General features: G+C 40.1%; 1 protein-coding gene across 1 annotated transcript; it reads left to right on the top strand.

The window, feature by feature from the left end:
* Window positions 1-270: 270 nt before the first annotated feature.
* On the top strand, window positions 271-13,714 carry LOC126982461 (cation-independent mannose-6-phosphate receptor-like). The gene is made up of 4 exons (XM_050834500.1): window positions 271-1,484; window positions 2,862-3,045; window positions 6,700-8,492; window positions 10,389-13,714. Exons 1-4 carry the CDS (start codon window positions 432-434, stop codon window positions 11,238-11,240), a joined length of 3,882 nt encoding a protein of 1,293 aa, XP_050690457.1. The 5' UTR covers window positions 271-431; the 3' UTR covers window positions 11,241-13,714.
* The last annotated feature ends 476 nt before the right edge of the window (window positions 13,715-14,190 follow it).

Genomic DNA, 14,190 nt, shown 5'->3' with positions numbered 1-14,190 from the left:
CGGCTATAAACAAACAGCAGATTATATTAAGTTAATTCTGATTTTGGTATATTTTTTATTACGGTGCATATCGTGCACAAACTTGTTAGATCTCTCTCTTGGAATTTGGATTTATGTGTGTGTGTGTGTGTACTACGTACGTGTGTGTGTAAACTATTTTCTCATCGCAACTCTAAAGAAACACAAGACATCGACGGTGTGTAAGCTAGTGCCCCCGGTCGATGTCAACACTGCAGTATATTTACCCAAATCTAATGTAGAAGGAAGGACATTCTTGTTTGCCCTTTTCAAGGAACTGAACATCCAGGAAAGAACTTTCGTTCAGTGTTACCACGCCGTGATGAGTCACTGGTGGCAGTCATGTGACGGTTCACACGACGGGACGGTCCCTCCAGTGCTTTGTCACGCCTTGGGTTTAAACCGCAGGCGATATGGCCGGGAGCAGGTTGTTGTTTGGAGCCTTGGTGGTGTTATCGCTATCACTGCCAACGTTCAGTGAAGAGTCACCATGCACTGTAGTGGTGGGTCAACGAGAATACGACTTCAATGCCCTGGCCGCTCAGGATCACTGGCAAGTGGAGGATGTTGCCCACGTAGAAAGAAAAATATATCTCAGTTTATGTCACCCGCTGAGGAACGCCCCGGCTGGATGTGCTGGTAATGCAGGTGTCTGCATCACTCAGGTGATGGCCTCAGGCGACATTAATGTCACTGCGCCCAACGCTGGACGGGTCTCCCCTGTTGGACCCACAATACCTGAAGGACAAGTTATGGTTGAATATGTTATGGAAAGCGAAGTTCCATGCCCTGTGGCGGAGGGGGAAACATACCGCACGTCTATCAACTTTATCTGTACCCACTCACCTGAAGACGAGACTGGTCCTGTATTAATGAGCAACCCCAAGTGCGACTTTCTTTTTGCCTGGATGACACAAGCCGCCTGCCCTCGCCGTCTGGATGTAGTGGAAACCACGCCTTGCAGCATAGACTTCCCATCCTCTGACCACAAATTACACTTGCAAACCCTGCGAGCAGAAACGTATTATCCTTTGTCCTCTGCTAAACCTCCTGGTACTTATGAGGTCAATATCTGTGGTCCTGTTGTCAATGGATCATGTTCTGGTGAGGATGTGGCTGTGTGTTATACACCAAAGGATGGAAGCCCCCAAATCCTAGCCACCACACGGGATCTAAAGGTTAGGTGGGAAGACAGTACGCTGGCTCTAGCGTACCACCCAGCTGATGAAAACAAGGGTGTAGAAGTGAGGTTCACTTGTGACCGAAATGCTGCAAACACTAGGGTCTACTATATCACACAAAATGCCACCTCTGTCATCTTAGGGTCAAGAACTTCTGCAGTATGTCCTCCCACCCCTACCCCACTCTGTGTATTGGATGATCATGCTGGCAATGTGTATGACCTTCGACCGCTCCACAGGACATCGGACAACTGGGAGGTGCTGCAGTCATCAAGTGATGGTCAAGTGAGTAGTAAGAGGATGTGGCTAAACCTGTATTTTGGGATATATATTTATCTATTGACCTTCTTGGTGCATGTTAACCCCTTCAACACGAGGACGCGTATATTGCGTCCTTGTGTGCCCCGTACCATATCCGAGGACGCGCATACTGCGTCCTGGCTCACTTTAGCCAATATATACGAGTTATTTTATCTATATTTATGCTTACATCTCAAAATTATCAATTAATTCATGTTTCTCTATGTGCACCATTTAATTCTGCATGTTTTCATATATAATACATGATGATTGTGTTGAGTTTATGGCTGAAAACTTGTTATATTCAATAGCGACATTTGAAATTTGACGCGCTCAGCGATCTCGGATACGGCGCAGGGCACTGTTTTGGCCCGGCTGTAGTGAGTTTCTTTATGTGCACCATTTAATTCTGCATGTTTTCGTATACAATACATGAAGATTATGTTGAGTTTATGGCTGAAAACTTGTTATATTCAATAGTGACATTTGAAATTCAGAGCGCGCGGCGATCTTGGATACGCTGTGGGGCGCTGTTTTGGCCCGACCATTGTGAAGGGGTTAAGTTTTAATAAGTTTTTTTGGTAAAACTACAGAACAACTACTTCTCCCCCTCCACCACTCCAGCCCCCCCTACCCCCCAACACAAGCCTGGGGACCTGTGGGGAACCGGATTTTTTTGGGGGGGAAGGCGAAATCACTGAAAAATGGGCTTCCAAAATTTCCCTAAAATAGGGAAAAATTTGCTGGTCACGAAAGTAAGGAAAGTTGGGGTGGGAGGGCTTATGCGTGTGTTCAAATGGCGGGATGCTGTGCTGATATATGCTAGACACTTCCAGAAAAATAATTCATGTAGCTAGAAGGCATTTCCAAGCAGTAGAAGGCAGGAAAGTGACGAACGTACTTGTATGTGATTGACCACAGGAAGTAACCTCTGATTTCACGTACTTGTACGTGATTGACCACTTACGGGTTAAGCATATCACACCATGTTAATCATTTACTATAGTCTGGCTCAGCTATGAAGTCCAACTGGGGGTCTGCATGGGGTATTTCCTCACCATAGCACCATCAAACCTACCTTTGAAGTGGAAGACATGGTGTCCTTGATGATCATCTACTGACAGTGTCCGAGAGCAACGTTGTCATATGCTGTGGAATTTATACTATTCATTACTATTTTCCAAAAATGCAACACATTAGGCAATAAAAATATGAAACTGGTAATAAAAACTGGATAATAACAGGAACTGCATAAATCATATTCTGTTAAACTGAAGTAACTTATGAAGCTTTATTGTCATAGTCATGGAAGAAATTATGTCTTTATTGTAAATGTGTAAACTAATGGATAACTTTTTGCAGGAGGTTTTGTACTATCTCAACATCTGTGGGCCTGTAAACCCCGCTATGCCATACACTTGTCCTTCGGGCCTGCTTGGTGCATGCAGAGCTGGATTAGGTACAGAGGCTTCCTATAATTTAGGACTCCTTACATCTGACCCAGCCATTAACATTGAAGATGGCTCCATTACTATCCTCTATAGTGGTGAGTAAGTTTGGACCTTTCTATTAAACATTATGGTAATGCTTTGCTGACCATGTGGAATTTCCATAATGTTAGTCATGCTTTTAACATATGTACTGCAATCAGATTACATTCAATTCCTGTAATGCTTCATCTTTCCACCATTTTTACATTTTCTTGTAAGTCAATTTTATCATGTGTATTTTTTATTGAAAGCTCTTTAAAAGGAATAATCCCTCCAAAATTGGTTCCTGTATATGGTATATTTTCCCTCAATAAAATGTAAATAAATCAAATAAAAGAACACAGCATGCATGGAAATGTTTATATGATCACTGCAAAGGCATAGATGAACATTTAAAAAAAAAAAATGCTTATTAAAAAGAAAATAATTGAACACAAAACTGTACTGGTGTGAAATTATTGTTTTCACCTAACCTAACCCCTACTGGTGTAAAATTATTATTTTCTTTGGTAAAATTAGTGACATAATTGCAGAAAAGCATAAATTAACAGCAAATTTATTTATAAAAGATATGAAAAAATAACTAGAAAGTGTGCATTAACCCTGTCAACAAGAGGATGCGTATACTGCATCCTTGCGTGCCTCGTACCATATCTGAGGACGCTCATACTGCTGGTGTTTCTTTATGTGCATCATTTAATTCTGCATGTTTTCATTTATAATACATGATGATTATGTTGAGTTTATGGCTGAAAACTTGTTATATTCAGTAGCGACATTTGAAATTTGGCGCGCGCGGCGATCTCGGATACGGCGCGGGGTGCTGTTTTGGCCCGGCCATAGTGAAGGGGTTAAGGTAAATTTGGGTTTCCCCCAATGTTACAAGTCATGCAAGCACAGTAGAACTTTCAACAATTGCATACCCCATATGTAGTCTTTCACTATATGCAGTGACATCTCAAGTAATGGACGGCTTACTCTTTTGATTTTGCGGCGCCTTTGTCATTAAGCCGTGAATTTTGGAAAATCAATCGCTTTGGTGCGAATCGCCATAACTCCCTTATTTCTGGAGGCTACAGAAAAGTTTTTGGTATCAATCGACGGCAAAATGAAAGGGCTATATTTTCTAATTAGTGACCGGGCTCGAAAACTGACTTGAAAGTGTAAAAAATTTAATAAATCCGCAAAAAGCGACTGAAAAAATCCCATTTTTGAGTTCCCAACCTTGAAACTCGCTCATTTTGTGAGAATTTAAAAAAACTTATTTAACAAAGGATTTAGCCCTGCCAATGTGCTTCCCAATATGGTGCATAACATTTCCCTACTCCGAGTAGTTTCGTCACTAGAGCTCGAATCGTAAACCCTGTCGAGAGTGATTTTGATGTACTCAAGACACTGCTGTATTCGTCTAGTGTGGCCTGCTATTGCCTCTAGAAGGCTGTAATTTGGCATGTAGCCCCTCTTGGCAATGTAGTTTAACCAACTTGAAGGATTTTATGATAGCTTGATTCCAAGTTTGTCGTCGAGCCATCACATTATAGCCTGTTTTTCGGCCCTTTTGCCGTGATTTGGATACGTCCTAGTTTTTGCTTATAACTTTTTTATTTATTTAATGCTTTTCAAATTTTTTTCTGATTATTATCTGTATTAAAAGAGCTTTCATTTGCCACCAAGCATGCCTTCCTAGCTTGAGTAGTTTTTGCTCGAGCTCGACCAGAATTTGCAATGAACATTCGCCAAGTCTGACTCATCTCATGCGCCGCGATGAAAAACCTTCCTGACGCCACAAAAATTAATATATCAGAGCTAAAGCTTTCGAGATGTCTAATGCAATAGCACTGAAGCAGTTAAGAGAGGATGACCAAGAATCAGATAAGAAAGCAAGATCATCCTGGCATCAAAGCTTTGTCATTGGAACACCTGTTCTTACTCTCTATCATCCATGAGTGCGGCGCATTTCCTGCATATCACGGTTAGGTTAATACAACTAGGCAAACATCCATACCAGAGAATGTGCCAGATGCCACTATTTCACTTTTTTGCCCAAAATTTATCAAAGTTGATTGTTTTCCTGATGTATTCCAGAATTATCATTTCACACTTAGGGCCGTATTCTTAAATCAGACTTCTGTAACCACAGTCCCCACACATCCGACAATGATATTCTTAAACAACCATCGTGCCCGTGGCTACCACAGTTCCGACAGTCACGAAGGGTGTATTCTTTTACGCCACCTCTGGGACTGTGGTACCGATCAAAGCACCAAATTGTCGGGAGACTTTGTCGGGTCCGTCACCCCTTCTCACAAATATTGTGGGGCGTGTTATTTTGTGCCTGATTTGCATGTTCGCAACGTCTTTGAGGATACTAGACATTCAGAACACTTCTGCTACTCTCCCTGAAGTGTTAAGAGCAAGTTGAGTAAAAAGCAGTGCCTCATATTTATCAAAACAAGCAAAGAAGAGAGATCGTCTTCGCTGCCCCACCAGGGGGGCTGGACCCCCCACGGATCCCAACGTGATACTGATCATCTATGCTCCGCCGGTAAAACTAGACAAGTACAACAATATATGACACCTCACAAAGAAAATTATTCTCTTGGGGTTAAAACTAAATAAATAGTGATGAGTTGAAGTTAAATAATCACTCCATAATGTTTATAACACATTTTACATATCGCTACCATTTGCAGAGGCTATGAAATGAGTACTAAAATAAACAATTCCATCTTATAGAGAAAAGCCTCCTGAACACGATGGTGTATACAGATTTTTCATAAAACGCCAAATAAGTGAAGCACGGAACTATTTATAAAAACATTTCACATTATTCCTCGTTTGCTCCGCCAGGGGTGGGTGCGAGGCTATATACCGGTTTACGGCAGTTTGCGGGCCTCGTTGTCATGACAACCCCCGCCTCGCCTTACATTTCGTGTGGCCACAAACTCCCCTTGCCGCTCTTGCTAGCTTTCTCGCTCCCTGTGTGGCCGCGGCCTCATCAGCCACTGTCATTGTAGTGATGCAATAGTTTCCCAAACCTCCTTTTTCTTTGTCATCATTGCATGATCTGTTCTTCTGTCAAGTACTACTGCTTGGTGTCTCTACAAGCTCCAGAAGTAGAGCAACTTCATTTTGGGATGAATATCGCTTAGTTTCCTCCATTGTTGACTTGAACACAGTGTGCAGGGCATCAGGTGCAGTGGGCGTTTTGACTGTCAGAACGTTGAGATGGACCAAACAACAAGGGACATTGTTACCAATTAAATTTTCTCACGCCGCCAGTGTTACCAAATCCCACCCGACAAATCCGAGTGTTTAAGAATATGCAAATTGTGACAACCCGAACATTAGTATGTGTGGGGACTGTCGTTGTTGTTGCCGATTTCGTGAGATTTAAGAATACGGCCCTTAGCCACAGTGAACTTATTAGGATGCAACACATTGATGTTTATGGTGTATTTAAGGCAGCACTTTAAAAGATATGTGCTGATGGAAACATGAGTAATGATCACAAGAATTTTTTCATATGTCTTGACTGTTTTCAGATTCATTCATAAAGACCCATGGGCTCTCTAAAATCAGTGGGGCTGTTAGTTAATGATTAGTGGGAGTTTTATCCATGTTCATTGCTTTATGGGTATTTCAGATGGTTAGAAATATCTCTTTGCCACTTATTGGATATTTGTTACATACTATTTAATTTCTTACAGGAGGTGATCCTTGCAAGGGAGGGCAAGATAGCCATTCCACCAGAATCAACCTGATTTGTAGCCATACTGAATATGGTCCAGTCCTAGTGAAAGAGACCAACACATGCGAGTTTGTATTTGATTGGTTGACACCTGTGGCATGTCCTCGCCACTCTACTACTGGGAATAATTGTCGAGTTGAGGACCCTAAATATGGAAATGTCTTTGACCTAAACCCATTGAGGAATATCTACAGAGACTATAATGTCACCAATGAAGGAGATATATTTTCAGTCAATTTGTGTGGTCCTCTGATATCTCCATGTGCTGGAGAAAATGGTACATCAGGGGTATGTCAAGTTAATAAGGATCAGCAGTTTAGTGCAGGGCATTACACAACTCAAGTGAGGTTCAATGATGGGACCTTAATGATGAGTTATACAAATGGAACAGGTGGCTGTGATGGCAACAGCACCAGATCCTCTGAGATCATTTTCCTCTGTGACCATGAAGTAAGTGGTAGAGATGGTCCTTTATTCTTTAGCCAACATGGTTGCACATCTAGCTTTTTCTGGAAAACAAAGCAAGCCTGTCCCCCTTTCCATAAGGTTGACTGCACTTTATACACTGCAGAAGGGATGGTGTATAATCTTCATGAATTGTCTTCATCAGACACAAACCTTGAATATTACACAACGGATGGCAAGAAGTTCGTATTCAATGTTTGCAGATCAATAGTGCATCAGAAAGGCAGTAGGTGTCCTTACAGGGCTGGTGCATGCATTATTGACCGTACACACCACAACAGTTCTATAAACATAGGGGAGGTTCAAAGTGGTCCCTACCTGGAGAATGGGAAGCTCATGATAAAGTATTCTGGAGGTGATCAATGTGAGGGGGGCACACAGTTATACCAGACACTCATTGAGTTCAAGTGTGATGAAGATGAAACATTCTCCTTTCCACGGCTTGTTGCTGAGGAAAACTGTACCTATTATTTTGAGCTGAAAAGTGCAGCAGCTTGTCCAATACCTGTTCAGAACACCAGTCTCCTTCAAGTTGGGAGTGATTGCACTGTCAGTAGTCCTAATGGTTACAATTTTAACTTAAACCCCTTGAAACAAGAAAATGGATACACAATCAAGGACCATAAGAATCTTTCTATGACTTTGAATGTGTGTGCAGCTTTGAAAAATTCAGCATGTCCAGGAGACAATATTGGAGCATGTACCAGCACTGGCAGTGCTGGTCAAGCAAATGCAAATCTTTATTATCTCCCAGAGCATCTCTCACTTCACTATACCAATGGGGAGAAATGTCGAGAAAACCTTAATCGTTCCACTATCATCACATTTGTTTGTGGAGCTGAGAATACTACTGAAGGCCCAGTGTTGGTTTTTGATGACATTGTACAGTGTGTATACTTTATTACGTGGTATACCGAATTGGCTTGTGAAAAAAGAATACCATGTGTTGTGAATACCTGGACTCACCAAATTGATCTCTCTACACTCATCAAGTCAGTTGGGAACTATGAGGCTGTGAACCCAAAGAATCCTAGTGAAAAGTTTTACCTTAATGTATGTAGACCACTGAATCATATTATTGGCCTTAATTGTCGGCCAGGGTCTGCTATATGTAAATCCAGCTCAGGAGAGAACCCACTCAGTCTTGGCCATCCCAGTGTGACACCAGTGCATGATGGCAGTGGAGGCGCCAGAATAATGTATACCCATGGAGCCAGATGTCCTACGGTGCATGACTACAACTTGTCATCAATGATACACTTCATATGTGACCCAGGTGCAGGCATGGTGAGTATTACTGTAATGCAGTCATAAACAAATAAACTTAGTTCATTCCAATAATGCTTACAGTAAAAGTCCAATAATCCAAACATGGCTAATCTAATAATCCCAATAGTTCAAATTAAAATTAGATGGAAAAAAAATCATGTGTCGAGCAGTGCCAAGCATCAGGGGCAAGAAACAGGAGACTCAGGAGAGCATTAAATTTATTCTTGGTGTTGACAGCCAAATATTCACCTCAATTTTTAACTGTATAGAGCCCTGTATTGCCAGAAGATGACTCCGATGCCTTCTACAAGTGCTAGTCTTGAGCCGATGCTTGAGGACGATGAGTGAAAATGACAATAAAAGTGGCATGTACAGTAGGGTCAAGGAATTTTGTGCAATACCATAATAATGGGTAAAATTATTGCAAGTTTGTGAAAAGTGAATAGATTAACCCTTTCAGTACTTGATGCAGATGTCAGCATCACAGTATGGAAAGGGTTAAGAGGAAATGGAAGAGGATTAAGATGTTTAGAAAAGGGTTAAGAGTTTAGAAGAGGATCAATCCTCTTCCATTTCCTCTTAACCCTTTCCATACTGTGATGCTGACGTCTGCGTCACCGTATTGAAAAGGTTAAGTGAAAAGGCAGCCTCAACTTGACTCGGTGATCGTCAAAGGGGTTCAACTTTCTGTCGGCCCTTCCTTGTTGCTTGGCATTTTTGTGAACCTGCTTTACTTCTTAGCGTTATTATTGCCTCTGGATCTACCTGGGCTTTACCCAACTAAAACTGCTAATCAGCACTTTAACCCTTTCCATACGGTGACGTAGATGTTGGTGTCACAGTATAGAAAGGGTTAAGAAGAAATGGAAGAGGATTAAGAGGAAATGAAAGAGGATTAAGAGGTTTAGAAGAGGATTAACCTTTTCCATATGGTGACGCCGATTGTATTGAAGGGCGTGGCGCATTATTAGTGAGTGGTAAAACATGTTTTTATTTTTTTTATTGTGAAATAAATGATAGATTTGTCATTTTCAGGAGTCCTTCCCAATAATACAAACAATTAGATAATCTGAATGACCTTTGGTTTGCTGCCATTTGGATTATTGAACTTTTACTGTAATCTGAAAGCATCTTGGTAATTTTCTGAATGGTCCTAGGCTGTTGTGTGGTTGCATGGTGTGTGAGTAAGGATGCCTTGTTTACTATTTCAAATGGCACAAAACAGAATAGAGTGAAATTTGCATAATTTTTTGTGGAAGTTTTTCAAATGTGTTTTTTAGGTCGTTATCACCACATTTATACTCACAGCACTTATACTACACTGATCAACACATTCGAGGACACAAACAACAAAGCCACGCCAGTCACAAACAAGCACTCATACACAGCAATCGTTTTCACTCACCATGGTTCAGTATTTCAAACGGCACACCAACAACAATACAAAAGTACACTAACAACAAACCATCCTTCTCTTTCTGCTTCTATGTGGCTGAGTGGTCAGCGTGTGGGTGCGGTGTCCAAGAGGACACAGGATTGAGTCCTGCCTGTAGTTGCAAACAATCTGGCAATTTTTCAGTCATTGCCAAGTGGCCTAAGACTACCACAGAACATTGCCTCTTGGATACACAAACACTAAAACACTGATTCATTATCTTTGGCTTACTATAAAGCAAACTTTATTAATGTGATCTTTATAACTTGAGAATCAATAGTGTTAGTTAACAAAATACTAAAGGAAGTTATTAAACTTTTCACAAAATGCAATCCACAAGTATATCTGTATGTAAGTTAGCTTTTTATTTCCTTGAGAATTCTTGTCATAGGGAATCTTAGAATTCTAGTTTAAATATATATCCTTAAGTTTTACATAATTCACGTAATTAATTTATTACATGGTATTTTGTGTTCCAGGGAAACCCAGTGTTCAAGGAAATGACTCATGATTGTCAGTACCAGTTTGAGTGGCACACATCAGTTGTATGTGACACACCGTCGAAGATAGAAGACTCAGGCCCACAGTGTCAGATTAGATTCGATGATGCCAAAACAAATATTGATCTGAGACCTCTGTATCGTCATGAAGGATATCAAGTAAACTTCGGGAACAAAACCTTCACTGTAAATGTATGTGGGTCTGCATGTAATACATCAGGCAGCTGCACCTCAGATGGTGATAGTTATGGTTTGAGTAACAAGTCTGTGCTGCAGTGGGAGTATGGCCAGCTCAGTCTGAAGTATTATGGAGGTAGCATTTGCAATGGGTCTGTCCCTGGCAAAAAGAGCTCTTCCATATTCTTTGAATGTGATATGAGTAAAGGATATGGCTTCCCAGTTGCTGATGAACTGATGGAGTCCCTTCACTGTGAAGCTGTATTTACTTGGAAAACAAATGTAACCTGTATTGAGGGGATTTATGCCACAGAATACACACCTCCAGTAAATGTTTCTTCAGTAAACAATACTGCTGGACAGAGTAGTTATTCCAGTGATGGAGTAAAGGACAAAACTTCAGCTCACACCTCTGTATCCGCTGTTGTCTCAAGCATTTTGGTTGTATCTGGAACTGTGTTTGTAGTGGCTCTTTTCCTCATCAAAACAAGGCGTGGGAATCACATATTGGCATCAGCACGTAGACTCTTTGGAGTCCGTGGTTACGTACGTAGTGACCAGCCTCACGTTGAAAATTCCACTCTGCTAGGAACTTCTTCCTCCATTAGGATTTTTAAAGTAGATGATAGTGATGATGATTTGCTGAGGGTGTAGGTAATGCCTTTTCTTTCATATCCTGGTATACTAGTCATTTACCATTCTGTACCATAGTTCTATGCAGGCTCAGTTATATATCACAGAAAACTTACTGGTATGCTAATAGATTTGTAATTAAAGTTCCTGAGGTTTGTGATATTAATGCATTTGCATCTTTGATGAATTATCCATTATATATGTTGAGTAAATATAATTTGTATTATGAATGAAGAAGTGGTTGTTAATTGTATATGTCATTAACTAATGGAACTAGTCATAACTGGTTTAACCTATAGATTTGTAAAATTTTGCAAATATTTAGGTACACATAAGAATTGCTGGAATTATTATTAGTCATTAAATAATTTTTCATATGCGAATGTATGATTAGAGTCAGTGCATACAATAAGTTATTGAAATGAACATATGAAACATAGATATAACTTAGAGAATATATATATATATATATATATATATATATATATATATATATATATATATATATATATATATATATATATATATATATATATATATATATATATATATATATATATATATATATATATATATATATATATATATTGTACTTATTATGTACTCATTAGGTTTCATCCAAGAGTGTAATTTTTAAATCATATATAGTGAAACATACATTTATTATATTTGAGTGGCATTAGATAGGGTCTTCATATTGTGTTGCAGTAAAGTTTCTCAATTTGTAAACCATAAGAACATTGTCAAGTTAAACCCTTTGCTGTTTAAAGGTAAAGTTGGGGTCATATGCTAAGCTGGTCATTGCCTCTGTGCTCATGTCTCATTGGCCCATGAGCCTGTGGTGGGTGGGTCACAGAGACAGAGATGTAACATCTGGTTTACCACAGTCTACTTTCCCCAACCTTTTTGAAAAGGACAAATGGCTGAATAAGCCCAACACTGACAATCCCAAGCTGGGATCAAACCTGGGCCAGCAGATTCATGACTTGGTATTCTAATCACTACACCAAAGAGGTGCCTATTTGCTGTTTAGTGTGCAACTTAGTTCTAAGTCATAGATTTCCTACCCTCTTTCATGTCTTTCAGGCATAGCCTACATACTGTATTGTTGTACCAAAGAGAAAAATCCATTTGAAATAAAAAAAAATCTAATATATGTAGCTCACTAGTCACTGGGTAAAAGTTTGTGATGTATTTATGAGATTTCCATTTGGGTACTGAACTAAAAACTTCACTCTCAGTTGGCAAATGTATTAACAGATCTTAAAAAGGGATTCCCACTTTCCCCACCCATTTGTCATATGGGGTTTGGCAGGTACCATAAATTTCAGTACCCTGAGTACCAGAACTTGAAAATGGTGGGAATGGGAGTACCAGCATCAGTACTGTCGAGAGACCAGAGGCATAGGGTCGTGTTTATGGCTCCGTAGAAGGTACTGGCTGCTGCTAGAAGTTCCAGTGTGGGGCAGACAGGAGAGGAGGGAGAGTTGGTGGATGGGAGGAGATATAATGAGGGGAGTTCTCCCTTCCTTTTCCTGCTCCCCAATCCCCCTCCCCTCTTCCTCTCCCCCATCTTGGGTGAACCTGTAGGAAGTGGTAGTGTTATATATTTCTCATGTCCTCTTGCTTTTTCTTATAGTTGTTGTTTTTAAATGTGTTGCTGCTTCTATTTTGTCAATGGCTGATTGTACTTTAATGTTTCTCCGCTTCTCTAGTTTTAGCAATTTGATTTTTATAGTGAGATTACAGTGGTTTTGTTTTCTAGTTTTACCACCAAGCACAGCTTCTTTCAGAATTTTAGTAAAGTTTCAGTTAATTTCTTCATTGTCAAGAGCTGCATGTTTGGTTTAGATACTGAATCCATTTTCTGGTTTTCTGTTATGCAAGTGGCTTTCTTATCGAGCTATTTCTTCTCAGGTTGATCTTGATTTTATATATGTCCATTGTGTGGTCACTACCAACATACTTTTTTGAGGACTATTGCAGATTTCAGTATGTCCCACTGGTTTGTGAGGATATAGTTATTACCCCAGAAAGAGGTTTCAGTGTCCATATTCACATTTTTTTATTGCAGTTATTATTTTTATGGAATAATTTTCAGCTAAGTCTACTACAATTTGTTCTCTTTCATTTTGTGAATCTAGCCCATGATTTACTACTGAGCATTATCTTGCAATTTTTATTATCTACTTTAGCATTGATTCCCCTATGGTACCATTATGATGGGCAAGCCCTTTGAAAATGGTGTTCATAATTGATAGATTATCTTCACAAAACTTGTCAATGTTCTCATTGTTTAACTAAACGTTAGAGCATACAGTTAGCTTATCTTTATTTTGTATATTTTATTTTTTTATATAATTGATACTACTTGCTCATTTATACTAAATAATATGACGAAGTTAATTTCTAGACTTCAGTTAATTAATAATCCCACCCTGTGTTCCTGCTTGCTACCCTCAGGCTGGCCTCCCCAGTAAAATGCATGACTATTCTTCAGTAGTTTTTGTTCCTTACCCAGCCTCCTCATTTCACTAAGTCCTACAACATCCCATTTGATGTTCGACAGCTGCATGAGAACTAACAAACATGCTTCAGTTCTTCAAGTCTGTTGACTGTAAGTGCAAATGCAATGGTAGCTTAGTCCACTACCGAGGATAGTCTTAGCACCCTTGCTCTGGAGAGAGCCTGATAACCACTGAAATCTGAGACTCCTTTGCTGGGAATTGGGAGCTGTGGGTTGAAGCTTGTGGGCATGGGAGGGAAATACTCCACAAGCTTGATTATGGCAATATGGTGGGGGAACAAGCTCATCAGGCTACTACTCATGGGTCCTTATAGTATGGTTATACCTGTCTTGTGACTCTAGTAGATAATTGAAGCATGCCAGCCTGTTCACTATGTCGAGGTGCTGCTGCATGGACAGTATAGTGGGGCCACAGGCTACTACTTGTGGGCCCTTATTGAATGG

The sequence above is a fragment of the Eriocheir sinensis genome, chromosome 51 (assembly GCF_024679095.1).
Source record: "Eriocheir sinensis breed Jianghai 21 chromosome 51, ASM2467909v1, whole genome shotgun sequence".
Classification (NCBI taxonomy): Eukaryota; Metazoa; Arthropoda; class Malacostraca; order Decapoda; family Varunidae; genus Eriocheir; species Eriocheir sinensis.
Note: the sequence above shows the minus strand (reverse complement) of the source record. Positions and strands in the feature narration are given on the sequence as shown.

Bases quoted from the DNA above. Each gene is read 5' to 3' on its own strand.
- LOC126982461 (XM_050834500.1), top strand. From the start codon at position 432: ATGGCCGGGAGCAGGTTGTTGTTTGGAGCCTTGGTGGTGTTATCGCTA. The intron at 1,485-2,861 runs GTGAGTAGTAAG...AACTTTTTGCAG, and splicing joins AGTCATCAAGTGATGGTCAA to GAGGTTTTGTACTATCTCAA. The intron at 3,046-6,699 runs GTGAGTAAGTTT...AATTTCTTACAG, and splicing joins CATTACTATCCTCTATAGTG to GAGGTGATCCTTGCAAGGGA.